General features: G+C 45.5%; 1 protein-coding gene across 1 annotated transcript in view; it reads right to left on the bottom strand.

The window, feature by feature from the left end:
• Window positions 1–27,726, bottom strand: part of col12a1a (collagen, type XII, alpha 1a) — a 46,952-nt gene that overhangs the window by 10,932 nt on the left and 8,294 nt on the right. Inside the window, exons 10-50 of the mRNA XM_063497444.1 lie at window positions 27,085–27,687; window positions 26,339–26,617; window positions 25,983–26,258; window positions 25,620–25,892; window positions 21,192–21,461; window positions 19,752–20,018; window positions 19,431–19,623; window positions 19,214–19,338; window positions 17,728–17,877; window positions 17,500–17,619; window positions 17,253–17,417; window positions 17,017–17,163; window positions 16,526–16,665; window positions 15,869–15,998; window positions 15,029–15,174; window positions 14,383–14,512; window positions 14,159–14,295; window positions 13,330–13,459; window positions 13,101–13,240; window positions 12,762–12,894; window positions 11,719–11,858; window positions 10,145–10,274; window positions 9,847–9,986; window positions 9,632–9,761; window positions 7,791–7,933; window positions 6,460–6,589; window positions 6,199–6,341; window positions 5,975–6,104; window positions 5,283–5,402; window positions 5,009–5,155; window positions 4,817–4,933; window positions 4,581–4,733; window positions 4,400–4,474; window positions 4,181–4,320; window positions 3,937–4,060; window positions 3,694–3,837; window positions 3,307–3,471; window positions 3,035–3,073; window positions 2,775–2,913; window positions 2,011–2,153; window positions 1,529–1,638 (exon numbers count right to left, since the gene is read on the bottom strand). Coding sequence (XP_063353514.1) covers window positions 1,529–1,638; window positions 2,011–2,153; window positions 2,775–2,913; window positions 3,035–3,073; window positions 3,307–3,471; window positions 3,694–3,837; window positions 3,937–4,060; window positions 4,181–4,320; window positions 4,400–4,474; window positions 4,581–4,733; window positions 4,817–4,933; window positions 5,009–5,155; window positions 5,283–5,402; window positions 5,975–6,104; window positions 6,199–6,341; window positions 6,460–6,589; window positions 7,791–7,933; window positions 9,632–9,761; window positions 9,847–9,986; window positions 10,145–10,274; window positions 11,719–11,858; window positions 12,762–12,894; window positions 13,101–13,240; window positions 13,330–13,459; window positions 14,159–14,295; window positions 14,383–14,512; window positions 15,029–15,174; window positions 15,869–15,998; window positions 16,526–16,665; window positions 17,017–17,163; window positions 17,253–17,417; window positions 17,500–17,619; window positions 17,728–17,877; window positions 19,214–19,338; window positions 19,431–19,623; window positions 19,752–20,018; window positions 21,192–21,461; window positions 25,620–25,892; window positions 25,983–26,258; window positions 26,339–26,617; window positions 27,085–27,687 — 6,656 coding nt within the window. The remainder of the gene's footprint in view (window positions 1–1,528; window positions 1,639–2,010; window positions 2,154–2,774; window positions 2,914–3,034; window positions 3,074–3,306; window positions 3,472–3,693; window positions 3,838–3,936; window positions 4,061–4,180; window positions 4,321–4,399; window positions 4,475–4,580; window positions 4,734–4,816; window positions 4,934–5,008; window positions 5,156–5,282; window positions 5,403–5,974; window positions 6,105–6,198; window positions 6,342–6,459; window positions 6,590–7,790; window positions 7,934–9,631; window positions 9,762–9,846; window positions 9,987–10,144; window positions 10,275–11,718; window positions 11,859–12,761; window positions 12,895–13,100; window positions 13,241–13,329; window positions 13,460–14,158; window positions 14,296–14,382; window positions 14,513–15,028; window positions 15,175–15,868; window positions 15,999–16,525; window positions 16,666–17,016; window positions 17,164–17,252; window positions 17,418–17,499; window positions 17,620–17,727; window positions 17,878–19,213; window positions 19,339–19,430; window positions 19,624–19,751; window positions 20,019–21,191; window positions 21,462–25,619; window positions 25,893–25,982; window positions 26,259–26,338; window positions 26,618–27,084; window positions 27,688–27,726) is intronic.

Here is a 27,726-nt window from a genome sequence, read left to right as displayed (position 1 = left end):
GCTCTTTCATGTCAGGAAGTGGGGTGGCAAACTTTGATGTCAGATAAGATGTCTGTACGTTGAAAAGGGTCGTTTACTTCGATGACCTTAGAATAAAGGGACAAGTGTACTAAATACGGAGGATGCAATTGGTTGTGACTTGGAGTACACCGAAACCAGCCGCTTTCCCCCCAGTGATCAATTTAGCATCGTAAATCTTTCCAGGTTTGTAAAATATACCGTCTTACTGTGCTGAAGCATAACAGGGGATGTTTTGAAGTCACTGATGCTTTGCACTGGCCACAAAGACAGTCCATGTCTCTATTTACCTCTTTCTGTAGCCCAGAGAAAAAGCATACCATACAAATGTTGTTTATCACAGTAGTAAGCCCGGCATGTGTTCCTAATATAGCGGCTAAACCAACGAAGGGAAAGAAACAGTCTGCAAAACAATATCGCCGCTGTTGTTGATATTCTGTGCAAGATGAGCGGTTTTGGCCGATTGGTTGAAGAGCAGCTGATGTTCACGAATCTTTAAATACGCGTCCGCTACAGGAGTTCTGGCTTAATTTCTCACATGAAATCCGGAGCAGATGATGGCACGGATCGGTTTCAAAATAAAGAAAATGTTTCATCAAGACAGCTGCAAACATCTGGATCCCGGAACCTTAAATCCACCGCTCACTGTCCTTGCAGCGTTCAGCCAATAATGTGTTTCCTTGCTTTCACAATGAGAAAAGTCCAAATCTCCACCGATCATACAAACAAATTTCAGCGTTCATCACGGTGGCTACTGATTTTTATATCTTCAGCGTTAACTTAAACTCGGCCTGAAATTTCAGCTTTTGGTTTGAAAAGAGAGAACATTTAGCAGACCGGGAGCTCGGGTGAAAGATGCTTTTTCATGCACCTGCAGGAATGTCTTTTGGGGAATTAAATGAAGACATTTCGTGTTGTTTGTGGAAAAAATGCAAGCAAGTCAACTGAACCCACATAAAAATTGATACAGCAAGGAGCAGATTGGTTTGGAATTCATCTAACAACTACCAGGAAAGCTTAGAGTCTTGATGTGGTCAGACCGCCATGATTCACTCTAACAGTCTGCAGCAGAATTTCCCTCCAGCCAAAGTTTTTAAAACTTATTTATAGCCTCCACAGCCCATTTGTCATATTCACTGGCTGTGGCTTAAATTAAAGAAATATATATATATGTGTGTAAAAAGGGGCCACTTTGACAGCAGGTTGACACTTTGAGATTGATAGCAGGAACCTTTTGACAGGTAACCCGATACGGCTACATGACCCTGAATGTTTTGTCACATCATCACATTAAAAGGTAATTCAGGGAAAGAAAGGAGGCATAGAAGTCACAGAAGACTGTGTGAAAGGATGTAAAAACAGACGTGAAAAGACTGAAAAGACTGAAAACACAATAGCCTTCAGAAAGGAGAAGCAGCGCTCAACTGACAAACAAAAGACTCTCAGTCTTTCACAGTAAAGCCAAAATGTCACTTTGCTCCTCTCTTTAAGAATCACGCCCGGTGTTTACCTTGTGGAAGCTGCCGTGGAAAACCCGCCTCACTTGCTGCTCGTTAAATGTGGCTCTCTGGATCTCTCCTCGGGTGTCCTTGTTGTAGAACGTGACTGTTTTGCTGGAAGCTGAAAAGAGAAGAGCCTTTGATGAATCCCTGACAGTGTGTTACAACGCAGTGGCACGCAAAGCACAGGCTATAGAGAACACATGCTCGCAGAGAGAGCAGGATAAATGGAAGGATAAAGGGAAGGCTCGGAGGGATTAGGACAATTCCTGTGGTTATGTGCATGCACACGGTTTGAAAAAGGTGCTGCTTTAAGAGTTAAAGCTCCCAGTGAAACAACAAAAAAGTCCAATTGTATTTCAGGCAGAATGTCCTGAAGCTTTGCAACTGTTGCCACTATATCTAGCACCTTTAGTGATTTATACAAAAAAACAAAGTAAGATTTACAAAAGTGTGCAGCTCGGGGTAAGAATATTCACCAGGGGAGACTTACGGTTGACGGTGACCCCGACTTCAGGGTTGTTGTTTTTGTCGGCAATCTGCCAGATATCAAAAGGTTCAGAGGGTGTGTCGGGCAAGAGGCGGAAGAGCAGGATGATGGTGTAAGAAGGGGGAAGACCATCCGGATGGATCTCCCTGTAAATGTGAAAAATCACACCCTGTGATCAGACGCGAGTCTGTGCGCTCGTTACTGTAGCAGAATAATAATGATATGCATTAATAAAGCGTCTACTGTGTGACACAGGCGGCACATGTTTTTTTCCCATGGCCTTGATTAAATTGTGCACATGTTGAAAGGATTTTCTGTCTTCTTTCAGGTTGAAAGTGTTTCCACTTGTGTGCATTAAGACAAATGCTGCACTCACGCACACTAAATTCGCATCATTATAAACATATTAAGAAGACTTTTGGACACTACAGCTGTTGTGCAAGTGTTTAACAACGCCTAAATGGTGCCCAATAAAGAGACAAAGCACTTGACTCAGCGGTGATTTGTTTTCTCCTTGTAAGAAAAAGGTGGGAGGGTGGGGGTCCTGGGGCTTAAAATGCTACACCCAAAATATCTTGTTCCTGCTAACACCTCATATTCTACGAGCTGCAACAATAAACAGGCCTGAGCATCGGGGAGACCTCTGTGACTACAGAGGCTGTTGAACTTTATTACGAATAATGAAGCGTACAGGCGATAAGGCCAGTAACCTGGGATTATGCACATCCTCTGTTTTCACATAAATACAGTGAAACCTCAGCTCTTACTTGGTGGGCTGGTTCAGGAAGGAATCTTTGTGCAGCCTGTAGGCGATGTAGCTGTTAAAGGAGCCCGGCTCCATGGACACACCGTTCATGGCAGCGAATGTCTTGTCTGTGATATTGAACGCCTCGAGCATCCTGAAGCCTGGAGGGGAAGAACAACGAGAGAAACCTTGTAGTGTACCACATAACAGCATTTAGCAATGTCAACAAACTCTGCAGGGATTATCTGCTGTGTACACTGCATGGTGATGTTGTGTGCTTACCAGGCGTGGTGAATCCATTGATGTAGATCAGAGGGCAAGCTGAGACACAACGAAAAGTTACAAGGAGTTGGAAAAACAGATTACGGCAGAAAGAATGTGATTTATATCCCTTTATATATTTCCCCTGGCAATGGATCAGTAGGAGCGCACGACAAAGGGAGAGCTTCCCCTTAACTCTGCCGTTCACTAATCAACCCATCTAATAAAGTTTTTGTCTGAGCCTGCGAGTGAAACTAAACTTTAGTTGTTGTTTTTTGATACATGAATCTTACTGGAAGTGGCTGTTTCACAAATGAAGGTGATCAGGTTGTCCTGGATTTTGGCAAAAGCGTCGTAGTCGTCTACCACAAACACGTGTCTCTCGCTGGGCTTGCTGCCGATGTTTCTCAGCTCGGTCATATCCACGTCGGCCACTCCGACCACAAACACGCTGTAGCCTGTCGGTGCAAAACACAAACACACAAAAATAAACAAAGACCATTGTTAAGTCTGCAACAAAAACCCGCTGTGGGGATTAATACAAGAGTTTATTAAACAGGCCAGAAAGTCTGGTTCAGATGAACTAAATCGACGTTCAGGAGCAAATGCTTCCCCTGTTTTACTTCTTCTATAGTACAAATGCAAACACACAAGCCAGTGATTCATATTTCCACACATACCAGAATGCTGCAGCTTCTCTGCACTCTTCTTGACCTCATCCTGGGAGCGTCCATCCGTGACAACCACCAGCACCTTCGGGACGTTCCTCCTCATGCCGTTGTCTGAGGTGAACACCTTCTCATAGACGTGCTTCAAAGCAATGCCTGGATGAAGAAGAAAACGGGAGAAGAAGACCATCGAACCTCAAACGTTCACTACAGTCAGAACTTTAAGTTTGCGGCTTTTTTTTTCCAGAGCTTCACCTGTCTTGGTGTTGCCTCCTCTGTAGCGGACGCCCTGCAGAGCTGAGATCACGATGCCTTTGTCGTGGTAGGTGTTCAGTTTGAACTCGGTCTTGGCGTCATCGCTGTACTGCACAAATGAAACCTGTTCACCGAGAACAAAAATAAGAGGATGGTGACGACGGTAAACACAGATATTAGGAAATATATGTATGATTTTTTTTTTTTTTTTTTTTTTTAAGAAGCCCCCGAAACATCTGCTGACCTGCATGCCTTTAGGGCTGATGACATCGAAGGCTGCAGTCATGCTTGTAACAAACTGGAGGACTTTATTGAAGCTGTCGTCTCCAATACTCCAGGAACCATCAATCAGGAACACCAGGTCGGCCTTGGCACCTTTGCACACTGCGATGCAGGTAAAGCAACGTTAGAGGCTGATCGCACCTGGACAATGAGTAAACACATTGATTAAAGCTATCCTCACCATCTAACGCAGGTGGGACTGTTGCTGGAGCAGGAGGAGTGGGAGCCTCTGTTGGCACTGGGGTGGGTTTAACCACTGCAATGCAATAAAGAATCGCATGTATGAATTCATCATAGCTGGTGAAATGACATCTTTGTAACATCAAAGAAACAGGAAGTTCCAGCAGCAGCCTTTTCCTTACGCGTCCTCTCTTTGACACTGACTCCAGGTCCCTCGAGGTTGGGCGTTTGCGTGTACACGGTGGCGTTGTAAAGAGTGTCCGGGGTTAAGCCGTCAAAGCAGTAACTGTTCTCTGAGCCTCTGACGGTGATCTCCTGAGCCCCGCTCCTGGAGGCTAAAGGAGAGGAAAGACGAGAGCGACTTAGCAACTGACTCTAAAACGTTACTGTGACGTGTAACTGGGGAAACTGAACTTACTATCAAAAGGATTGACTTTGAGTCTGTAGGAGGTGGCTGCTCTGTGAGGGGCCCATCGGAGGCAGAAGGAGTCGTAGCCAACGTTGTAGGTGTTCAAGTCCGTCACATTCAGATACACTAAAGACAAGCAAACGCAGCTCATTACAAATCCATCCGATCCACACATCGACCATCAGGTAGCAGCATACTTACAGGTGGTGCCTTGACCGACCAAAGGTGCACTGTCACCCGTGTTGTACTGTGCCAACACCTTCAGGTCATAGGTGGTTCCAGGTTTCAGGTTATGGAGCTGGTGGGAGGTTACGTCTCCAACAGACACCTCCATGGACTCATCCGAGCCTGAAAAGCAACATTAATATGACTTACATGTAAGCAATGAGGCTTTTTGTCTAGTAACAACTCATACAACTGGAAAAAAAACTACGACGAGATATAGTTTTTGATCCATGCTAAAGCATGTCCGTACCCTCAGGTTGGTAGATAATCTTGTATCCATTAACCCTGGAGGGGGCGGGGTCCCAGGACACCCTGAAGCGGGTGTACCACTCATCAGAAACACGCAGGTTCCTGGGGCCGAGCATTCCCACTGCAGGAAGCAAAGACAGAGCGGCGCAGTCAACACAGGATAAGGTTCACTGTAACGGGATGCACAGGATCTGAGTTTTGGGGATCCATCAGCAGCTGGGTAATTTCTGCATCTGAGTTCACTGCTCATAATAACATCAGAAAAATGAATGAAATATGCCAATGTGTGATTAGCGGGATGATAAATTCCAGCACATGAAAGAAAGAAAAAAAGTCATAATAACAATAATAATCTGCCTGAAGGAGCGGAGCGGCATTACGATATGCAATAGTGTTTCTTTTGTTTGAGAAGCAAAGTTAGGCAAGACTCTGGCCAGCACCACGAGGATAAGATCTCCTTCACTGGAGTGCAGGCAGCTCAGGGTTTTCTGCCAAAGGCATTTTGTGCTTTTGGCATTCTTTAAAAGTCAACAATATCACTTATTCCACGTTTGGTATAATGTTCAGTTCCTCAGGAACCTCATTAGCGAATCAGTCCGTTCGGATTTTCTGCTCGCCGCTGATCAATAACGCTCGCTTAAACAGACGTGAATAAAGACTCTCACGAGGTCGCACAGATGGAACAGCTTGTACCTGTGCGTCCGTCACCATCCACCTCTCCTCCTGGTCCATCAGCATAGATGGCGGTCACTTTGATGTTATACGGCGTGTCCGGGTCCAGGTTCTGCAAGATCACGTTGTTTCTGTTTCCTGGCACTGTAGTCTACAAGCAGAAGAATTGGATGCATAAACAAGTGCCTTTGTTATTTATGGCCACAAAAAGATTATTATCGCTGTACAATTATAAATATGCTCACATATTCCTCAATTGGGTCTCCTGTAATCTGGGCGTAGGTGATGCGGTACTGCATGACAGGACCATCTGCATGATCCCAGCTGACAGAGAGGGTAGTGGTGGTGGGGTCGTATACGCGCAAGTTCCTCGGGGCACTTCGGGGCACTGAGCACAGAAACAGGAAGAAGAACATGTTTTTGCATTTTTGTTGCAAACATCTGCACATCTCAGAGCTGCTGTGCGATAAAACATCGGGCCAAAACACACCAGCCCAGGTTCTTACATGTCTTTCCTGCATCACTGATAGCAGGTCCTTCGCCATCGCTGTACAGAGCAACAACTCCCACATTGTAATCAGTGTTTGGAAGCAGCTGCTGCAAAAAGGCTGTGGTGGTTGTCCCAGGTACCAGAATCTGTGCAGAGACACAAAATAAGTGAGCTTCTATAATTTTAGGAGAGATTTAATGCAGTGACTGTGCACACATGCACCAAAGGGCCAAATCCAACATTCACGCAGCCACAGACTCTGCCCCTCTCGTCTGGCAGCTGCTTGTTTTCTACACCTGCCTTTTACTGAATGGCTCCTTGTTGTCAGCAGCAGTGAAAGGAAGAGCCAAAAAGACCTTTGATGTTCAGAGGTGTGATAGTGGTTTAAAAAAGGACAGAAAAGGGGGCTAGGTGGGTGGGTGGGTGGGTGACAGCCAGCACTGATGGACGTGACAGCTGATCGTGTGTCCTTAGCCTCAGAGCGGTTATCTGGACAGGCTAAGGTCAGCGCTCCATGAGGGCTCTGGCCTGGTGGAGGTTCAAACATGTTTGTGGGTGTCTGAATCATGCCACAGTGTTTCCTGGTCAAACTTAGGCTTAGGACTCAGCAGCCAATGATGATGAAGCTAAAAAGCTATGCTGCAAATTTCCAGCTGACGTTGGATTTAGTGGTGCTGGCTGAAACAGGCCACATTGCCACTGACACACTTAATTAGCTCTGGCCATGCAAAGGGCACAAGCCTGTCCTAAACGTGCTGACCAAAAGGGGAAAAAAGAAAGCTGAGTGCATGTCTTTATCAATATGCTAGAATTTCTATCACTTTCTTAAAGACACTGTTGTTAGCGACCCAGTGAAGAAACTAGTGGTGCAGTCCATCTGGTATGGATGCTGAAGAAAGCTGATGCAAAGAGACGCTTTAAAAGTTTTTATGGATTCTTTGAGCTGCCCAGAAATCTTTAACATATGAAGATGTGGGCACTCTGATGCCAGATGGCACACAGCACGGAGAGAGCGGGAGCTGCAGCTAAAGAATTTCTGCTTTAATGAACGTGTTTGAAACTCAAGCACTTATTTACAAAAAACAATCCAAATGGCAGAAAGCGCACACATGCAAACACGCTCACACCAATGCGTTTGGTGAGCAGACCGAGTGCTTTTAAAAGTAATTGCACGGTAAACTGCAAATGCTCCCACTTCCAGCTCCATGTGGTGATCCTCAATATTTGTGTGCATTCTGTATGATTGAAGGCATTAGAAATAAACCTGCTCTCCATTAGTTTTCTCAAGTATAATCTAATAATATAATTTACGCATCAGCCATTCCCACACAGCAGTTGGAAACTCACTGATTCTGAAGGCCTGGCACCGGTCAAAGGAGAGTAGACCACCCGGTACTGCTGGACTGGACCTGTGGCAGCTTCCCAGCGAACGTTCAAAGTGTTGGTGGTGGGGTTGTAAACCTGGATGTTTCTGACGGGGCTGCGCTCCACTGCCGAGACAAGAATATTGTTTGGTAAGAAGGAATTAAAGAGGGGCAAGAGAACGAGGACGAACAGAAAGGAAAGGCTGACAACTGCAAAAATGAACAGAGAGAAGAGTAATGTGTGGAAAAGGGGAGTGCCAATAAATTAAGGCTAAACAACCAACGATTAAACAAAACCCATAAGAATGAAGCACAAATGCATAACTGGGGTTCCAGTACTGGTAAACCTTTTCATCTGGAGTATTTACGAGTATCTAAATAACACCTCTGTGAATCTCCCAACTGTAGTCCTGTCATCCTCCCTTTGTCTCAGTTTATAAATCATGGTCTGGACTCATTTTATGGTCAGAACAGGACAACATGAGAACTCTCCAGTAAAACTCCCCCAGCAGCCAACAGAGACGAGTTTAGGATGCTATTTAACAATACAGCTATCAACAGGGCACTTCCTGTCAGTGCCCTGAAGGTTAATGAAAAGGATACACAAAGGCCTATGTGCAGCTCTGTGTGAAGCTAGACTTCTAAAAAACCAAAGCAGATGTTTGGAGGTTTTGTGCTGCTCTCAATTATAACCCCATAAACGCAGGAGAAAAAAAAGTAAGCAAGCTTCCGTACTTTAAATGTTTTACAGACCAACGCTTGTTACTTTTAAGATGCTGTGAATGCTCGCCGAGCAGCTTGTTAGCTCAAACGGTTGAATCAGACGAGAGCCGATTCAAGGCCTGACGTTAATGAACATAAATATATGTACACAGGCAGCGTGAGCTTTGACTTGTCCACTGAAAAGCCTCTGAACATGATGAACTATTGCTACAGAAGGGAAAATGGGGGTAACAGTAGCTGGCACGGAGCATGACCCCAGCAAAGCAGGCTGAGAGCAATTATACATATAATGCTCTCTATTCATTTCAAACCCCCTGTTTCTTTTTCCCAGAGAGGAGCCAAATACCCCAGCCCCGCCATTACCCTGACCGCTAGCCTTCACTTCAACCTATAAATGGACAATATTACAGTAAAGAGAGAGGAGACACCATTATAGTGCTGCCAGGCCAGAGGAATTCCTTCCTGCGCAATCACCCCACAAAATGCTGACTAATTCCCAGCAGAGTTCGGTGGTTCAGCTGTGGGAGAAACTGGAAAACCGACGTTCACTCAAACTAAGCTGACTGAGCTCAATGCTGTCATTTATTTTAAGCTTTAAGTTCCAGTTTGCAGGTAAGGTTTAAAGCTCTGTCCCAGCGAGTCAGCTGAATGCTCTCTCTGATGGACGTTGGGTTTTTCGTACCCGGGACGTCGGGTAATTGCGGGTACCCCGGTTCAGACTTATTCAAGTATTTTTTCGCTTCTGGAGAAGGAGATGGAATTTGAGCTGGCTGGCTTGCAGATTTTCAGAGGATTTGGATGATATATTTGAAACAAATCAGTTACAACTGGCTGCCTTATTGAAGGTTTCTGACACAGCAGGCCAGCAGCCGAGGCCACTCGGTTCATTCCGGATAGACGAGAATTGATTCCTGACACTGGAAAATAAATCCCACTGCCACTTCACGGCATCTCATTCACAGGTCTTCTTCTTGGTCTGCGTGGGCTTTTCTATACCCTGATGACACAGAGGTCCCCGGTCGCTGTCGCTGCCTAACGAGCTCGTGACCTCGCAGTTGATCTCGTTACCTACAGCAGTGGTTGCATGCGTGCAGTGCTTACATGTTTTGCCGTTCTCAGACATGCGCAGTCCTTCTCCAGCAGCATATACAGGAACCACAGACACAGTGTACACAGTATCAGAATCCAGGTTCCTCAGGACGGTACTGTAGGTACTGCCTGATACCTGCACCTGTGCAGAAATACAACACAGCATACATCATGTCGGGGTTGTTCCACTGGAGATGGCTGAATGTCGTGGTTAATGTCTTGCTTACCATGTCTTCCACTCCTCCAGCTGCAGGCACATAGAAGATCCTGTACTGACGGACGCTACCCTCAGCAGGCTCCCACTGGACGTTCAGGGTGCTGGTGGTGGGGTCAGTTACCCGCAGGTTCCTAACACCACCCAAAGGCTCTGGAATAACATAAAGGTATGATAACGTTGCATCCAGCAACAAGGCTGAACACCATGTGTGAGCTTTTTTAAACTGAGAGACTTTCCATGAGTGTGATGTATCCATACTGTGTATTCATATATCCAAGACTTGGCTGTCATATTTGTTCACAACTCACTGGTCTTTCCGAGGCCCTCCAGCGGTCCGCTAGCTCCTTTGGCATAGACTGCCACCACGCTGATGGCGTACTCAGTGTCAGGCGTCAGCTTAGGAAGCAGGACTGTAGTCTTCTTTCCTCCAACCTGGGTCTAGTTAGGGAACAACAAATGAAAAATAGTTCACTAGTTTGTTAAATTTCACTTGGCTTTTCAGTCCTTAAAATATTTCTGCATTTCCTGTCTCTTTTGCTGTAGCTTTAAAAACAACTCTGCAGCTCTTTTATGTGCTGAGGAGGAGGTATTTCCTCTGTTTTAGATGGAATAAAGTATCCTCTGCGGGGTTTCTCAGATTGATAACCTGATGGAAAGAATTCTACCTGCAAACTTCCAGGAGGAATGCTCTGAGTGTTTTTGGACACGGTTAGCATATAGTACAGTGGCCAAGGTAAATATGTCCGCTAATGGTGGAAACAGTCAGATGTCTTGTTGTGACTAATGATGAATTTACTGCAACGCTGTTGGCTTTGCTATAAGGAGTAAATATTCTTAGCGAGTGTGTGTCTGTTTGCATTTGCTGGATTTGTTTTATCACTTATTATTTTTATTATTTGGCACTGCGACAGTTTTTTCTTCTTTAAGTACAAAATGTGTGCAGCCCATTTCCAAAAAACACACGTAGTAACTCAGGGTTACTCATACACGTCGAAATCCGGACACTGAACCAACACGACCTGAGTAAGCGTCCGCTTTTCCATCAGCATAATTACATTTCATCAAGAACCAAAAGAAGAAACCTCGCCCGAGCCGTATTTTAAACATACAAACAGTTTGATGAACTTCCAGTCTTAATCACCTAAAATGACAAATTCTAGATTGCACCTGTTAAAAGGTGACAAGTGTGAAGGACCAGTGCACGGCAGCACTTTAAACTTGATCTGCAGGATAATATCTGACACCAGTGACCGAACTGTGATTTCCAACTTCAAACATCTGAACTTTTTATGACGTTCAAGTTTGATCTCTTTTAATCTCATAAATAAACAGAGAGCGTGCACGATCAGACGCTTCGTATCAGAGTGAAATCTCCTGTGTAGATATTTGCTCGTCCTCAGGCTTCTGGTTCTCTTTTTAATTCTTGCTCTGAGAAACGTCTGACAGAAAATTGAAACCAAAAATTCAGCTGTCATCCAGAAAGACTTTTGAAAATTCAGCGAGACGGCCAAAAATGCACGACCAGCGGGAGACAGTCTGCAGCGTCAGGAAATACTGAGGAAAGAGCAGGAAAGGTTTTGTCCACACTAATGCCGCTGTATCCAAACAACAGATTATGAGATTTGACTCAGAATAAACTAAAATAATTGAACACTGATGGCACAGCTGTATAGATTTCTTGGAAGCAAAGTCGCTGTGGAGAAAGAAACAAATCCACCGACTGAGTTAAAGCCATAAGCTATAAACCGCAGTTGTCTGGATTATTAAAGCGAGACTGAGAAGGAGATGAAAAGAAAGGAGACACTAGCTAAAATATTAAAGCCCGTCACTGCTGCTAAACACTGACAAACACACAAAACTGACAAACTGTTGTGTGACTTACAGTCTGAATCCTGCCTCCAGATGTGGGGACGTAAGAGACCTTGTAGTTCTGGACACGGCCCATCGGTGGAGTCCACATGGCGTTCAGAGTGGTGGTGGTTTCATTGTACACAACCAGGTTGGTGGGCGGTGGAATAGGCACTGCACAGTGCAACAGGCAAGCACATATATGACAGTTAAAGCTACGTCAATAGCAGTTATACGGTTTCCATTGTGATATCACTGAAATATCTTTTAAAGACACAGTCCTTGAGATTATTGGCTCATTTGAGTTCAGATGCCAGTAAATTTTCTACCTTTTGTTTATGGTTGAAAGAAAATCGAGCAATGAGCGTTAAACAGGACTGCAGCTTTAAAAAAGAAAAGACAGTCGCTCTTCGTCTTTTCTCAAGCAGGTGTCTCTTGACGGACAATAGATGGAGGATGATGATGATGATGATGATGAATGACAAATGCATGGATGAATGCAATGAACACATGGATGGGTGAATAACTGATTATGGCTGATGGAATGGGCTTTGAAAACAGGGATTGAAATCCTTGTTTTGCCAGGCATGCATGGTGGAACTCCATCCAGCCCTTTCATGTAACCGAGTAAGGACATGAAGAAGCCGTGGGATGATGGCACGGACAAACGCAGACAAGGACAGACAAACACGTAAGAATAAAACCGGGCTGTGACAGCATCAGCACCACTGGAGCGATGGATGGGTTAAGGGTCTTGCTTGATGATGAAATAACAGTTGTCCAGTGAACAACGGTTCTGATGACTGGTTGCAACAATAAAACATGCTTTTATCACTTGAAAGAAAAAGCATCCCTTTGGTTTGTTATGAACACACTTACGTGGGGAACCATTTTGACGGCGCACTATAGAGGCAGAAATAGAAAGGTATAATGGGCAAACCCTTGATCGAACACTTCACACAGCACATTTCCAAAATGCAAAATTAACACCAAAAGAAGAGATACTGTGACAAATAATTTAAGCATACAGTGTTAACTAGAGTTATTACTGAGTCGTCATCACTGTGTGCGTCTTACATGTCCTCTCGGTGCCTAGCAGGTCCTCGCTCTCCGACTCATCCGGGTAGATCGCAGTGACGGACACGTCGTAGGGCGTGTCCGACTCCAAGTTCTCCAGGAGGTGGGTCGTCTCATCATTGTTCAGAATGGCCTGATGAGGAAAACACAAAGACAGTTTAGCCAATAAAAACCAAATGTAAGCCATGTAAAATTCATAGTCTGTTTTTTAGATGTTCTCCCTGCATCCACCAGAGGTCTTTCCTAAGCAACGCCAAACGCCTACTGCGGGACTCATCGTGAAATACCTGCATGATTTATTCCTAATATAAACATCCCGGACATCTGGTTTTCTCTTACGTATTGGGGGTTGGTATCTCCCTTCTTAACCCAGCCAATGCGGTACAGAGCCACGTCAGGCGCTCCATGCTCCCAGTGAGCTCTAAAGCTGGTATGCGTGACTTCTGTGAATCGCAGGTTCTTTGGTGCTGGAACCACATCTTTAGAGCGGAGGAAAGAAAATGCAATTATGATCTCCATCTCGGTCAGAAGCAGCAAACGGGGCCAGCGCCATCGTAACGATGCTGACCTGTGATGGCCTCTCCCAGCATTGGCTGTCCTGGACCTTCGTCGTAGACTGGAGTAACAGCTAAAGCGTACTCAGTCTGAGAGATCAGGTTATCCAACTGTCTGCTGGTCACACGTCCTCCCACTTCCAGCTGTAGAACGATAAAACACAGTTGTTAAATATTATTATACAGTATCAATAAAGAATATATAGCGCTTAAGAATCACTTTGGGCGTTTGGAAAAGTGTAAGGCTTCGTTCTCAGAGCAGGTTTCCTGGAATTCTGGTGACCTCACTAATCTGCACTTCATAAAACCGGTACCACGTGTGACCAGCAGGTATAACACTAAAGCAAACAGGAAGAAACTAAACACACAAAATACTTTGTGCTCTTGGTTTCACTCGTTAGCTGAAAGTTAAGATGTTGTTAGTGGCGCCATGTCTCTGTGTTGCATCACATATCTTCAGCTCAGTGTGTTTCCACCTTTAGAGCTTTGAGGACCACCTTAATCTTCACTTCCTGCAGAGTGTGCTGCTGTAGCCCAACAACTCCCACATGGGGACATGCAACCTTAAAGTATTCCTCCAGTCCCCAGTACCATAACCAGCCTGTAAGCCTTGCAAAATCACATTCAGGGAGATTCATAATATTTTTTAGACTCCAGAAAATCCCCTGATGTCCACTCAAACAGCTGCAATCTCCACAATGTGATAACGGATCAGTCGAGAAATATCCAACAACTTAATCATCATAAATCCTAATGACTATAACAGACAAGAGGTTCTGCAATAGCAGGAAGGGACTGGTCATAACAGCGGTTCTAATACCATGAAAGGAAAGACAAACTCACTTCTTTTGCATCTCCACTCTCAGGCTTATAGGTGATGAGGTACTTGCGAACGGGACCGGGAGCAGCATCCCAGTCAAGCGTCATGGTGCTGTGGGTAATATCCCGGACCCTCAGTTCTCCCGCAGGTGGCATGGGCACTGGACATGAGTTAAAAGCTCTGTTAGTTTATCAAAAATGACTCTGAATTTGTGCTAAAACATTGAAATGATAGGCTGATTACGAACATGTGACTCCCTGCTTGGTCAGTGGTTCGCTGGCTGATTCTCCATGGAGGGCAAATAGGGAAAGTGTGTAGGCCGTGTTGGGGAACAACTTTACCAGCTGGACGTCGGTTGTGTCGCCGCCCACTCTGATCTGGAAGCGGACCAAACCAAACAAACAGCACAGGTTGAGAGGGGAAGCAGATGAGGGGGACTCCTCGGTGACTGGGAAATATGGTGAGGAGAAATACTCCGGCTGAAGCACATCTGCTGCATCTGGGTTTGCCCCACTGGGGTTCACACCTCATGAAGAAATGATGATGATGTTCCCTTGGCAGAATGAGCTCATGGTTCAGCCACCCCTCTGTGGCTGACAATGTTTCTTTGTATTTTTTCCTGTTGCCTTGCTGCTGAGTGACGAAGCAAACACTGGTGGCTTTGTAAAAAGTTATTTCAATGTGTGACATCTGCACTCAGTCAAAAATGCTGACAGCAGGTTCAAGTCTTTGGTCACTTTGTGCTTTTAGCGAGGTGCTGCGTGTGTTTGGTGCTCGTGTATGCGAGCAGGCATTCGCATTATGAACCTATAAACACATGTGAATGTGTCCGTTTCAGTTCTATCCACAGCTGATTGGCTGGATGCCCTCTGGTTTCCCAGAATGGATCTTACCTCCTGCTCGGTAGTGGCCTGCGTAGCATTGATGGCGCTGTAGAGCAGCATGTAGCCTGTGGCTCCCGGGGCCCTTTCCCATCTCACTCTCATGGTGGTGACCTGCTGATCGTAAATCTCCATCCTCCTCACGGCACTCAGGGGAACTGGAAAACCAGGAAAGAGGAAATACTTGTTAACCACTGCATTTGTATAGCCACAATTATAATTAATTCTTTGATTGCATAAAGTTTGCATTTACACTATATAATCTTTCTTTCAAATTTGGACCTAAAACCAAATTTAATCTCTTAATTTGCATCTAATCAAGATTTGGTACTTTCATCTTTTTGCAGCCACATATGGTTTCATAAACAAGGTGCGTATATATGTATATATATATCCTTTGAACCTTTTATTAATGGAGACCACACACGAATTACAATCACTGAGTTGCATTAGGTTTGTGTTATGCAACCGTGCCAGAAAGATTGCGTGATGGTGGCTGACTCAAAGGGAAACTGCTCGTAAAGCAAAGACTCAGGGTTCGTGAGAGCACCAGAGTCTGCTCGAATTGAAACCGTAGCTCTCTCAGAGCCCCATTTATCTGGCTTTCCTAATAGCGCGAAAGGTCTGTTTGAGTTAGACTCTAAATGATAACCACTTAAGAGCGTGCTTCTCTAAGTAAGTGCAATAAAATACGGTCACATCTGCAGTTCATCATCACATACCGATTTAGCTCATTTTTACTAGTGTCCTATGCAGAGCTGTTTACAAAGTTAGGTTGAAGTAATTTGCATTCCCATTATGTGTGGAGTTTTAGTCACTCAGTCTCTTTCAGTGAGCTGAGGTGGGACATACGTGTGGTCTCTTTTCCATCCAAAGCGTCACTGCTCTCCTCTCCCACCACGGAGTAGACGCTGACCAGGTACTGTGTGAGAGGGTTCAGCCTCTGGAGGACCACAGTGGTCTGACTGCCGTCCACGATCACCTAATAACAGACAGGAGGATCAGAGGATTGATGAAGTTTTACTAATGTGCACCAGAACTGTGAATATCTTCATAGACGTTTCCAATCAATCCCAGAAAACAATCTGTAAATTTTTACTAGGCTAAAGGTCAACCTCACCATCTATAAACAGATCCACAATGTTCACTATTCAAGCAAACCCTGGGAGCTGCAGAAAAACAAACTCCTGCATATTTGTTTCAGACTCCAAAAACACATCCACACCGTGGAGCCGAGATGCTGCCGGCCAGCGGGGCCATCACTCATTCAAAGTCACGAGATTTGCTTTCTAATCTCTGAAACTGAGACGGCTGTTTTTGTTTCCTTGGCCTGTGTCGAGCTGCAGTGTAATCAGACACCCAAACAGCAAGAAGCCAACACAAACAGGTGGCTGGAAATAGAAGTTGTTTCCCAGTAGCATCAGGGCAGCATTAACGCTCACATACTGCACTAGAATTACTTGCGTGTGATTGAAGCAGAGGAAGTTTTTTGGTGTTTTTGGCAAATACCTGCTGTGGGGCTCCCGATAAAGTCCTGTACTCCACACGGTACTTTTCTGGTTGGTCGTCAGGGCCGTCCCAGGTGACTCTGAAGGACTGGTGAGTCACCTCTGATGTCACCAGATTAGTGGGTGCATCTGGAGCGCCTCCTGTTAAGATGCAAGCATAGAAAGCTTGAAACCGCTGCGTATAATTAACTCTAAATCACTGATTTAGGGTGAATTATATGTAGTGAAAAGGTCTGAAACTGGCCAACTTTCTCATTTCATAGCTTCATAGCTTTTCCACATATGAGGGAGTAAATGATGCTCATGTACTAAGAAGTCCTACGGGTTGGTTCTTTGCATCTAGTGTGGCTTTTTCACGAGGATCCTGGATGCTGTCCACTATGATTATACTGCTTATCAAACTCCTGGGACTTTGTAGTATGGAAAAATAATAATGTGACTGTAAAACAGAAAACTTCAAAGTGCTTCTTGTTGCTGCGTCTCTTCACACACCTGGCCCTTTGACACTGTTACACAGGTTGTCAGAAACCCGGTCCACAATGTCCAGCAGGAAGGAGAAATCGGCCACGTTGTACATGTGAATGTCATTCGGTTCAGAGGCGATGGACCTCAGCTCGTTCTCGTCTGCATTCTTAATACCTAAATAACAATGACATAAGGGTCAAGGGTCAGCAGCAGCTTTTTAGAGGCAGGAAAAGCACAAGTTAACTGCACCAGTCTTTGCTTACCGATGGCATAGAGCTCAACGCCCTGATCGCGCAAGTTTTGAGAGTGGGCAATGACGTCATCCTGCGATTTTCCGTCAGTGATCAAGACGCCGATCTTTCGAGCGCTGGGACGCATCCCGACGTCCTCTTTGAAATTGTTCTGGAGGATGTAGTTCAAAGCCAGACCTGCCACAAAGAAGGCACAGAGTAATGCCAAATGCTCGTTTGCGTCTACAAAAGCAAAAAAGTCAGAAACGAAGCGAATCACCTGTCAGAGTGTTTCCTCCCTTGTAGGGCAGGTTAGACACAGCATCCAGGAGAGACTCTCGGGTTTGGTGGGCATTCAAATGCCATTCGGTCTTTGGGTCTCCGCTGTACTGAGCAAGCCCTAAAGAAGCCGCCAAATCTTAGTTAGAGCACCTCAAAGAAAACCTTTGTTGCTGTATTAGCAAATACATACTTTATCATTCTTATTGCTTATTTTGATTCAACGCACCGATTTGGACCCGATCAGGGCCGATGTCAAAGACGCCCACCATACGTGCAATGAAGGCACGAATAGTCTTGAAGTTCAGACGTCCGATACTCCAGGAGCCGTCCACCAGAAGCACAATGTCAGCCTGAGCATTGGTCCTACACATCGTATCTGACAGGGCAGAGGTTCACGTGTCACGAAGGATCCCAGGTGAACGTTACAAAAGAGGTTAAAATATAATCAAAAATGCTCAAGTGTAATGGTGGAAGAGCTTTTAAGGACATGTGAGAAGAAAAGAAGGGAGGAAAGAAGAGCTGACGGCAATAAATTTCCACAAAAATCCAAACAATTTCCTGAATGCTTAACAAACAATCTCCACATGCACGCAACAAATAATTCTGCTCTTTCTTCCATCCCTCTGTGGATAACAATTATTTTCCAGGTGGTATAATTATGATCTTGTTCACTCAGCAGCATGTGGAGGCAGTAATTCTTTCAGTGGTTTTCACATCCACGGGGTACTCCCAGGAGAATTTGCCCTTTATATTAAAGGCCTCCGCTGAGGAGATTATTGTGCCCTCCAGAGCAGCAAGGAAACATTCACATCCTGTTTTCCAAACACCTGTGTGATGAAAAGGAAGTCATCCCATCCTCTGTACCTAAAAAAGAGCTGCAGATGTCGCACTAACTGCTGCTGTCTGCAACTGAAAACAGGTTACATGGTTTTACACATTAGAAGTACACACAACATCTCCAATCTGTGGGCAAAAAATTAAACCCAAGAAGTGGTATGTGGAGGTAAAATATGATTTTCTAATGTCATTTCAAATAGTTTGTAACAAAGATCCAGGAATAAGTGCCTTTAATGTGCAGACACTTACATTTACTTGGTAGATGTACAAGGAAACGTTGATTATGTCACGTCACCGAGTCTACATCTGCCTCCTTTTTAGGAGAGGGCTTGCAGCTAACTGGTCACGCTGACCTTTCCTCGCAGCAAACACAACTTATTTCCTCGTCTCACACTTGCTGCCTGCCACGCTCTGACTCACTGGATAGTAAAACATTTTATAAGTGCAAACAGATTATACACGCACGGCTCGTATCTCCGCTGGTTGGACTGGAAATAAAAAGCGGAAGCCCAAAGTGACACGGCGAAGAAAGCAGAGAAACGGCAGGCAGATGGAGTTGCCATTACATCTGTTATTTCGTGAGACAATTCGCTTTAAAGAAAGGTATTCGGCTTTTATGTGGCTTGGATTTACAGAGGGGTTTTTCCCCAAACAAAAATGTAATATGTGACACACTCTCCAATGTTTGACAGAGAAACAAAACATACTGGAGACACTGACTTAAACAGGACGACAGATACAGTAACAGAACGACTAAGACTATTTCATTTGTTTCGCCCGAGCCAGTTTTTGCATAGAACGTGCTCTGAGCCTTCTCCTCTTATTCTTACAATGACCGTGTGCAATGTACATCACATATATGTGGGTAATATTACTTGGCGTGTCAAAAGTTGGAGGATCAGGTGCGTCAGAGTAGGTGGTGTACTCCTCTCCAGCCAACGGCATGCTCTCCCCTCCTTCAAACATACCGAACACACTCACTGTGTATTTGGTACCAGCTCTGTCAACCCAAAAACAACTTTCATTACAAAATATGCAGGAGAGCAAACGAGTCTGATAATAAACCGTAAAAACACGAAAAGTGGGACAAACCTGAGTTCCTCCAGCACCACAGTGTTATCATAGGGACCAACCAGAAGTTGCCCCAGGTCGATGTCATCCTCGACTGGGTGGTAAGTGACTTTGTAGCCCTTAACTTCACCGGGAGCGTGGTCCCAGGTTACACGGAAACTGGTCTTGGTGGGCTCTGAAGTCTGGAGGTTCCTCGGGCCTTTGTAAGGTGTTACTGGAGGGGAAGGAATACACAGAGTGATCAGGGCAGATGTGGAGGGTCTTTAATGACTTTATAATAGCCTGGATTTATTGACGTGGCTAACAGCGTCATGATGTGTAGTGAACAACGGGCCAACCTACATGTAGTTCCTTCCCCTTGCCTTGCTTTGCCTTCTCCGGAGCGATAAACTGGCACCACAGTGATGTCATAAGTGGTGAGAGGGGTAAGGCGTCTCAGCACAGTGGTGGTAGTGCCACCGGGCACTTTGGCCGCCAGCTGGCGCCCTCCTGCCTGTGGTTTGTAAGTGACGCGGTAGTTGACGACGTTTCCAGGTGCCGGCTGCCATGTCACCTTCATGGACTTCTCCGTTTCCTCTGAGACGACGATCGATCTGCCGGCAGCTGAAACTGCAACGAAGGAACAAATATCAGAGAGAAATGATGAATAGATGGCATCGGGGGAATATATTCACCAAGGCTTTCCTGCTGCTAAGGAAACGGCACAGTCAGCTACCTCGCAGTAGCATTCATCGGCTCATTTTCCACGCGTCTGAATACAAACCTGCCTACTTTAAACAGATGCAAAGTTACATGATTGATTGTGTTTAATAGGAGGTTTTGGGAGCCAAACTTTGATGTCTTGCCGTGACGTCCTGAGGAAATTCTTTGTCTGTCTGTTGAGTGCTTCTTACTTTCCCTGCAGGAAGGGCAAGTGTGAATTATCAGAGGATTTGAAATGGGCTGAGGAAAATATTCAGAGCCCTCTGCGTCGGTGGGAGCACGTTTATTAACGAAAAAGGGTAGCACATCCAAGTTAGCTGCGTGTCGCTTCGGCCCGGGGAGGTTTGAGATAGGATGGTTGTATTTGGTGGGTATGCCTCCTCTCCTGCTTGCCAGAATCAATAAACAATAATAGCGGTTAGAAATCTTTTTTACTAACTCTTGACCTAAAATCCTCCCAACTGGTGCAAGTTTCTGCTCAATGTGCTTTTCTCATCCAAGCATGAGTGAGGCCTATCTGCTCTGGATCTCCCATGAAAGCGCGTGCAGGTGTCCTGGACATGACATCACCTCTGCACACATATATAACATACATGCACAGCCTCGAAGACGTGCGTGTGACATCTCCGTAGTCTTTGCAGCTCAGGCGAATGCCATCAGCTATGACGTTAACTCTGAGCTCAACAGAATGAACTGAGCAGTAAGCGCTGCTGACAGCTCCCTTTTTCTACAGCTTACAAAATACCACTTTCAACACTATTTTTTCCTGGACCACTTTTAAGCCTGCGTCACTGACCCAGAAAGCTCAGTGATGATGCTCCTGAACCGTATTTGGAGTTTAACAGACGCAAGAAGCCCTAAGGCTTTGTTTGTGTTTTAGGTGAGGGGAAAATATCTGAAGGTCCCTTTGTGTCTTCTGTGGTTTTATGGCTGTACGGTGACATCACACATACTTAGCTTCACACTTTCTAGGCATGACCGAGATGAAGCCTTCGTAGGCTTTTTGTAGGAAGTCTGAAGTGTGGACAAAGAAAGCAAAACAGACCAAGAACGTATCAAGAAAGAAGAAGAGTAACTTACCATCTGTGGTTTCTTCTCCAACCAATGGCTGGCCCCTTCCATGGCCGTAGACGGCAAACACAGACACCTCATAGCGTGTCTCTGGGGTGAGACCCTGCAAAACTGTGGTGGTGCTGCTTCCTGGTATTACTGCTTCCCCAGACTCCGTAGTGAACAGAGACTTGTACATGACCCTGTACTGACGAACGTTACCCGGGGCCGCGCTCCAAGACACGACAAAACTGGTGTCGGTGACGTCGCTGGTCACCAAGTCTCTGGGTGAGCCGAGCACTGGGGGATAGATTCAAAGGCAGAAGTAGATCAGACATAGAAGTTTGTTATGAGTTGATGCAGTACTTTACATTTGGGCTGAGATGCTGTTAGTTCTGCTAATGCAGACATATAAAGATCTGAGGAAATGGACAGAATGAACAATGGCGGTGATAAACCACCAGACATCACTCATCTGTCTCCACTTTAACCCCTGAGGATGTGTTTGAGCACCCACAGTTTTCTCCCTTCATAATAAGAGACGGTTGGAAAAACTTCTGCAGAACTAATCACATATCCTCAGCACCTCTCCTGACAGCTCTTTAATTTTCCATTGAAGCAGAGGAAACCCGATCCAGAAATGTGCGCTTGCTACAATTGCAGATGCTGTGCTCGCCGTTTTTCTCCTTCACTCTCTTTTCCTAGGAGGCTGTCATGAGAGGAGAAAGCTGCAGAAAAGGCAGCGAAGGGAACTTTGCGGTGGCGTCTCGCAACGAGCGGCCAGCGCACGACTGGCTGAGAGGGACGCTCGTGTTGAGACGGCTCTTCAATCTGGCCGCCATATAGAGGAGCTGGATATATCACAGGAGGATGAGGATGAGCTGCCACGCACAGCCTCCCACACAACCTCCGGGATCCTGATCCTCATTCAAACACCTAACCCACTGCGGGCGAGCAGAGCAGAGCTGCTGGGTGGTCCCACTCAAACCTCATCTATCAAACCTCACCAAATGAGATTTAATAAAAGCAAAAATGCAGTTGAAAAGAATGTAATGGAACAGAAAAGTCCTATAAATGAAATACATGATGATTTCAGGCCCTGCGACTCATCCAGTCTGGCTGAATTGGAAAGCGAACGGAAGTAACAGCACCGGGCATGCCTGCCAAGCAGAAATCTGCACCTTGAGAGCAAAGAGAGGAGGCACTTGTCAAGCGCAACGGCCACGACCACAAATTAATGAAGAGTTCCAGATTTATGGATACCATGAAAACAGCGTGGGCCGCTCATAAATACCCAGATCGTTCCATCAAAAGAATTATCTTTGCCAAGCAGATGAACTTGACTGACTTTACCGGCTGTGCATGAACCAACGGCGAAAAAAAATCGCAACATAATGGTTTCTGCAGACAGCGGCTCAATTTTCATCAGCACTTGCAGACAAGCTATAGAGAAGGGGAGCACATATACGTGAAACACATGCTCCAGTCCAAGCAAAACCTCTACAGCAATGCAAAAAAACAAGTTTCACTTCTTTTCTGCACAGTTTGTAGTTCAGTGCTTGGTTACAAAACACATGTTTAGATCTTGTTGCATTGTTTACAGTGCCACCTATCAAAATAGAAGAATTATAGCCACCTCTGTATAACACCCCACCCGCCTCCTGAGCATCCTACCCATCAAGACGAGGAACTCTCAAATTAAGATCTGGAACGAGGGCAGCTCACAAAATAACAGTAAGGCCTCACCCATGTCTAGAAAACCGCATATGACACAACCGAAGATCATCTGAGAGATTTCCTGCAGGGCATGTGCTGACATAACCTTCACATCTGCAGCCAACGACGTCTAAAGCTCGAAAATATAAATGACTGCACTTGAAAGAAATCAGTGGTGCCAGCAGGCAAGGGAAATGCAAAGGAAACACGTCTAACCTGCCAGCACTGTCCTAATCATTTTACGCAGCTAGATAGACTCCAGTGGGTCACTGTATATATTTCTGGAATTACCTGACTAGACTGAGCACGCTTGCTTTCTCTGCAAACTCCTTCAAAATCACATCGGGAAATACATTGTGCCATCTCAGCACTGGCAGCCGGGTTCAAGCTTCCTTTGCTTTATTGCTCTTGGTCGGCTAAGACGTGCACGTGGGCCACGAAGATCAAGTCTTCAGTGTCTGTCAGCCAGGGTTGCCTGTCCCTAGTCTTTTTACCTCAAAGGACCTTTTACAGTGGTGGAAAAAAATATGTGGCACGCCAAAGAGTCTGGCACTGTACAAAATTCATTAAAGGGATAGGTTAAAGAGGAAACCGAGCCAAAGCGCTACAACCTCACCTGGTGCCGAGCTTTTGTGCAAGTCAAAGCTCGAAAGTCCTTCATAGCATAAACACGTCAGAGGTGTCATGCAGGTAGTTAAGCATTTGATAAATGAGGGGTTGAACGTTTGACCTCTTAGGGAAGAAAAAGCCCTTTATCCCACCAGGTCACCCTGAGGCATTGTGCTTCACATTTTCAAGTACCCTGTTTTCCCTCTGCCTTTCTCTCTGCCCCTGCCTGTCCTTTGCCCCACCCTGGAGGAAGATGAACAGACGGCTCTCCCTGAGACGAGACAGACAGCTCACCCAGCTTTCAGGGTCCTCTTAGGTAACATCTTCCACATGCCGACTAACACTCCCACTCCTTAAGTAAATAGTTTGTGTATAATATCCACATTTAACACATTGATGTAAGCATTCTGTGTCACACCTTCTCTCTGCTCCCACTGACTCGTTTCAGGATGATTTAATTCTGCTCTGCTCAAGGCTTCTGTATTGTCTACCATCCTCTGTTGGCCATAAGAGAGGCCTTTGTGCGAGCCACTTTCTTCCAGTTCTTGCCTACATGGACTTCACAGAGTGGGTCACTCAAAAAGAGTGGCACACAATGAGATCAGTGTTTAGGCATGCTGATATCATGACAGCTTAATAAAAAATGCCTAAACAGAGTGCTTTGTCATGGAGCTTTTTCCTGTGGGGGTGTGGGGCTGACTGCACAGATTTGACCTGTGGAGACAGCTTTAATCAAGACTGGGTTCTCTGGTCAGTGTGGGAACAGCAAGAAATAAAGACGAGACCACTTTTCATCCACATTTTTATGGTCACCGAAATTTACACAAAAATGCTTTGTTGAAGTTGTAAATTCAAGACGGAAATTTAGTTAATTTTTTGCACTCGAGTCTTCTTATTCAACCTGCACTGGGAAGCCTATTAAAAGCAGATATATCCAGCACGCAGGACCTCGCCAGTGGTTTCAATGTAACAACATAATTGTAAAGACCAAGAAATGTACTCCTCACATTGTGCTCGGCAGAATGACTTTAATATGTCCGAGGGCTTAAATTGCTTTCAGAGAAGACTCTGATTCAAATGAGGCACAGCTTGGATGTGATGAAAAACAGCCACCGTGCCATTTTCATCTTGGCACTCGACAAGATGAAGAAAACACAGTCCCACTTTTTCTATTACTGCAAAATTCATTCTCTGATCTTTAACTACCCAAAAAGGACTCATAAGTGAAATCTGCCAAGTCTACTTTCTTTTTTTGCCCTTTTATTAACAGTTTGGCCAAAACAACAGCAGACTTTATCTCTTCACACATTACTGAGATTCAAATTATTGTCTGTTTAAACCAGAATTTGGGCCAGAACAGCTAGCTCCCCAATAAAACTGAATGCACAACTAATAAAATTCCTCTGATTTTATAAACAGAATTTGCAATCAGTAGCAATTACCGATAGAGAGACATCCCCGCTGAGCTACTCTAAAACAATCATTCACATGTGTCACAGAGATGCAAAGGTCTCACCAGGCGAGCATATGCCTCTCAAAGTCAGTTCCAAGTCATTCCATAGGTTTACAAGCATTCCACACCCACTCATTTCCATCTGACTGCCTTCATGGGTGGCAAAGTCACCCCGAGCTAGGAGTCCAGCCCGTTCTCACTCCCGAGGCGTAATATACTGACGATTTGTCAAGTCCTGAGGCGTTCCTGAGGAACACGAAAGGTGACTTTCTGCGTTCTTATGCTACGCGCCGGGTTACGGATGAAATCCAGTAGAATGACGCTCCCACATGTTCCCATACATGTTACAGCCATGTATTCCAGCCCTAACCCTAACCTTATCCCTAACCTTAACCAGCACTTTAATGACATTTTCCAAACCGATTTAAGTAAAAGAACGCTTACACATTCCATATTTTTCAGACCAACCTTCCAAAGTACTACCCAACTTTCACTTTATTGGTGCAGGGATCTTTAGAGGACAGGAAACAAGTTCCCAGATGCGTGTAGTTTCACAATAGGGGGCCTGTTAAGCTGGAAATACTAAGCACATCTACAAAGCATGCTGCAAACACTGGAAATAAACATGATCCGACTGTGCTTCAAAGGCTTTAAAGCACCAATATGGCAGTGTCTCTTACCTTCTAAGGTGGTTCCGGTGCCCAGGAGAGGATCACCCAAACCAGAAGAATAGCGAGCGCTGACAAACAGCTCATACTCAGTGGCTGGCTGGAGGTTCTTCAGTACAGCCTGGGTGGTGTCTCCTTTGACAGAGATCTCCTTCCTCTCACCTCCCTCAGCAGGTTTGAAGGCAATGCGGTATTGAAGAACATTGCCAGGAGCAGCCCTCCACGCCAGTTTCATTGTAGATATTGTTTCATTGAAGACACGCAGGTCACGGGGAGAGCCGCGGACTGAAAACAGATCAAAATGGATCATTTCTCAAAATTCACATTTCTCAAAACTTCAGTTTGACAATAGTGTCAGCAGTTGTCCTCGCTCACCCTCCTTGGTGGTTCCATCCACCTGCATCTCGCTTCCAAGGCCAGATGCATACTCAGCAGACACAGACACACGGTAGGTAGTGATGGGGAAGAGCTCCTGGAGGACTATGGTGGTCTCTGGGCCAAGGGTCTGAGCCTCCAGTATCTCTCCTGTGCCGCTCAGCGGGACGTAGGACAGGCGGTATCTGATCACTGAACCCGGCGCGGCTTGCCATGACACCTTGAAACTGTTGGTTGTTTCTTCTGTCACTCGTAGATTTCTTACAGCTCCTTGTTCTGAGAAGAAAAACGCAAATCTTAGATGCTCAGTGTTTTCATTTTGATTACATTCTGTTAAATTCAGGTAAATCTCTTACCTTCGAGAGTTGTCTCTTCACCGGTCAAAGGGAAACTGTCTCCTTTATCATACTGAGCAAAGACATTGACTTCATAGGTGGTGAGGGGATAAAGATGGGGAAGGACAGCTGTGTTGGTATCGCCGGGCAACGCCAGGGAAATGTAGTCTCCGGTGACATCTTCCGCCTTGCGGAAACGTAGCAGGTAAGACAAAACATTGGCAAGAGGAGGTACCCAGGTAGCACGGAAGCTTCGGGAGGTAATTTCGGAAAAGCGCAAATCGCTCGGTGGAAGCAAACCTGAAAATCAAAGAGGTAGTCAGGTAGTTAGAACCTCACCTGCACGTGACATTTATAAAGCTACTGTAGTTCAACAAATATGGATTTCAAAAGTTGAGATCTTGAAGCACTGAACAGCGCACTGGCTGATTGTCGAGTGTGTTGGGCTGCAGCTCTCGGTATCACTTGAGCTCATTCAAGAGGCACGTCCGTGGTTTTTGTGGTATGTTTATTGGCAACTCTGATGAAATGATTAAATTTTGCCTGTGCTGTGTCTGACAGCAATTTACAAAATGCGTTTCTCTGTTTAGCTTTTCCATGACTGCACTGGCTATTTGCCACTACGTCAGCGCCTAAAAATGCGGTCACATTTCAGTGTCTAATATCCTGTGGACCAGTGTGAAGGTGCTAACACATGGAAACCATCAGAAAGAAAAGTAAATCTGAACTCCAGATCATAGTAAAGGAGTTGATCTTCTTCTACTTACTTCTCTTTTTGATGTTGAGCAGCTCCTGTTCAATCCTCAGACAGATGGACTGAGTCAGCTCCTTAGAGATCCTCTGAAAAGCGTCAAAGTCCTCCACCTCATACACATGGGTTTCAGACGGTGGATTAGCGATGGCCTCCAGCTCTGATCTCACCGCATCCTTCACGCCAACAGCAAATATTTCCACATCAATATTCCTCAGTTTGGTGGCCGCATCCCTAAAAGAGTCTGACGACTTTCCATCTGTGATCAGGACCATGACGCGGGGGACGTTCTGTCTCGCTCCACGAGCTGGGACGAAGATCTTCTCCCTGACGTAAGTCATGGCCCTGCCGGTGTTAGTGGAACCGCCGCGGTAGGGGAAGGTGCGCACAGCTCTGACGACAGCGTTAATGTCGTGGTGAGTGTTGAGGGCAAACTCGGTGTATGTGTCGCGACTGTACTGGACCAAGCTAATCTGGATTTTGTTTGGTCCGATGTCAAAGGAGTTGACCAGAACCTCCAGGAAGGCACGGACTTTTGCAAAGTTTTGTAATCCGATACTGTACGAGCCATCGACTAGCAGGACTACATCGGCCTGCACATCCACTCCCAGAGAGCACTCTTGAAAAAGACAGGAAACCAAGTCACATGACTGCCTGT

This window comes from Pelmatolapia mariae, linkage group LG16_19 (assembly GCF_036321145.2).
Source record: "Pelmatolapia mariae isolate MD_Pm_ZW linkage group LG16_19, Pm_UMD_F_2, whole genome shotgun sequence".
In the NCBI taxonomy this organism is placed as follows: Eukaryota; Metazoa; Chordata; class Actinopteri; order Cichliformes; family Cichlidae; genus Pelmatolapia; species Pelmatolapia mariae.
Note: the sequence above shows the minus strand (reverse complement) of the source record. Positions and strands in the feature narration are given on the sequence as shown.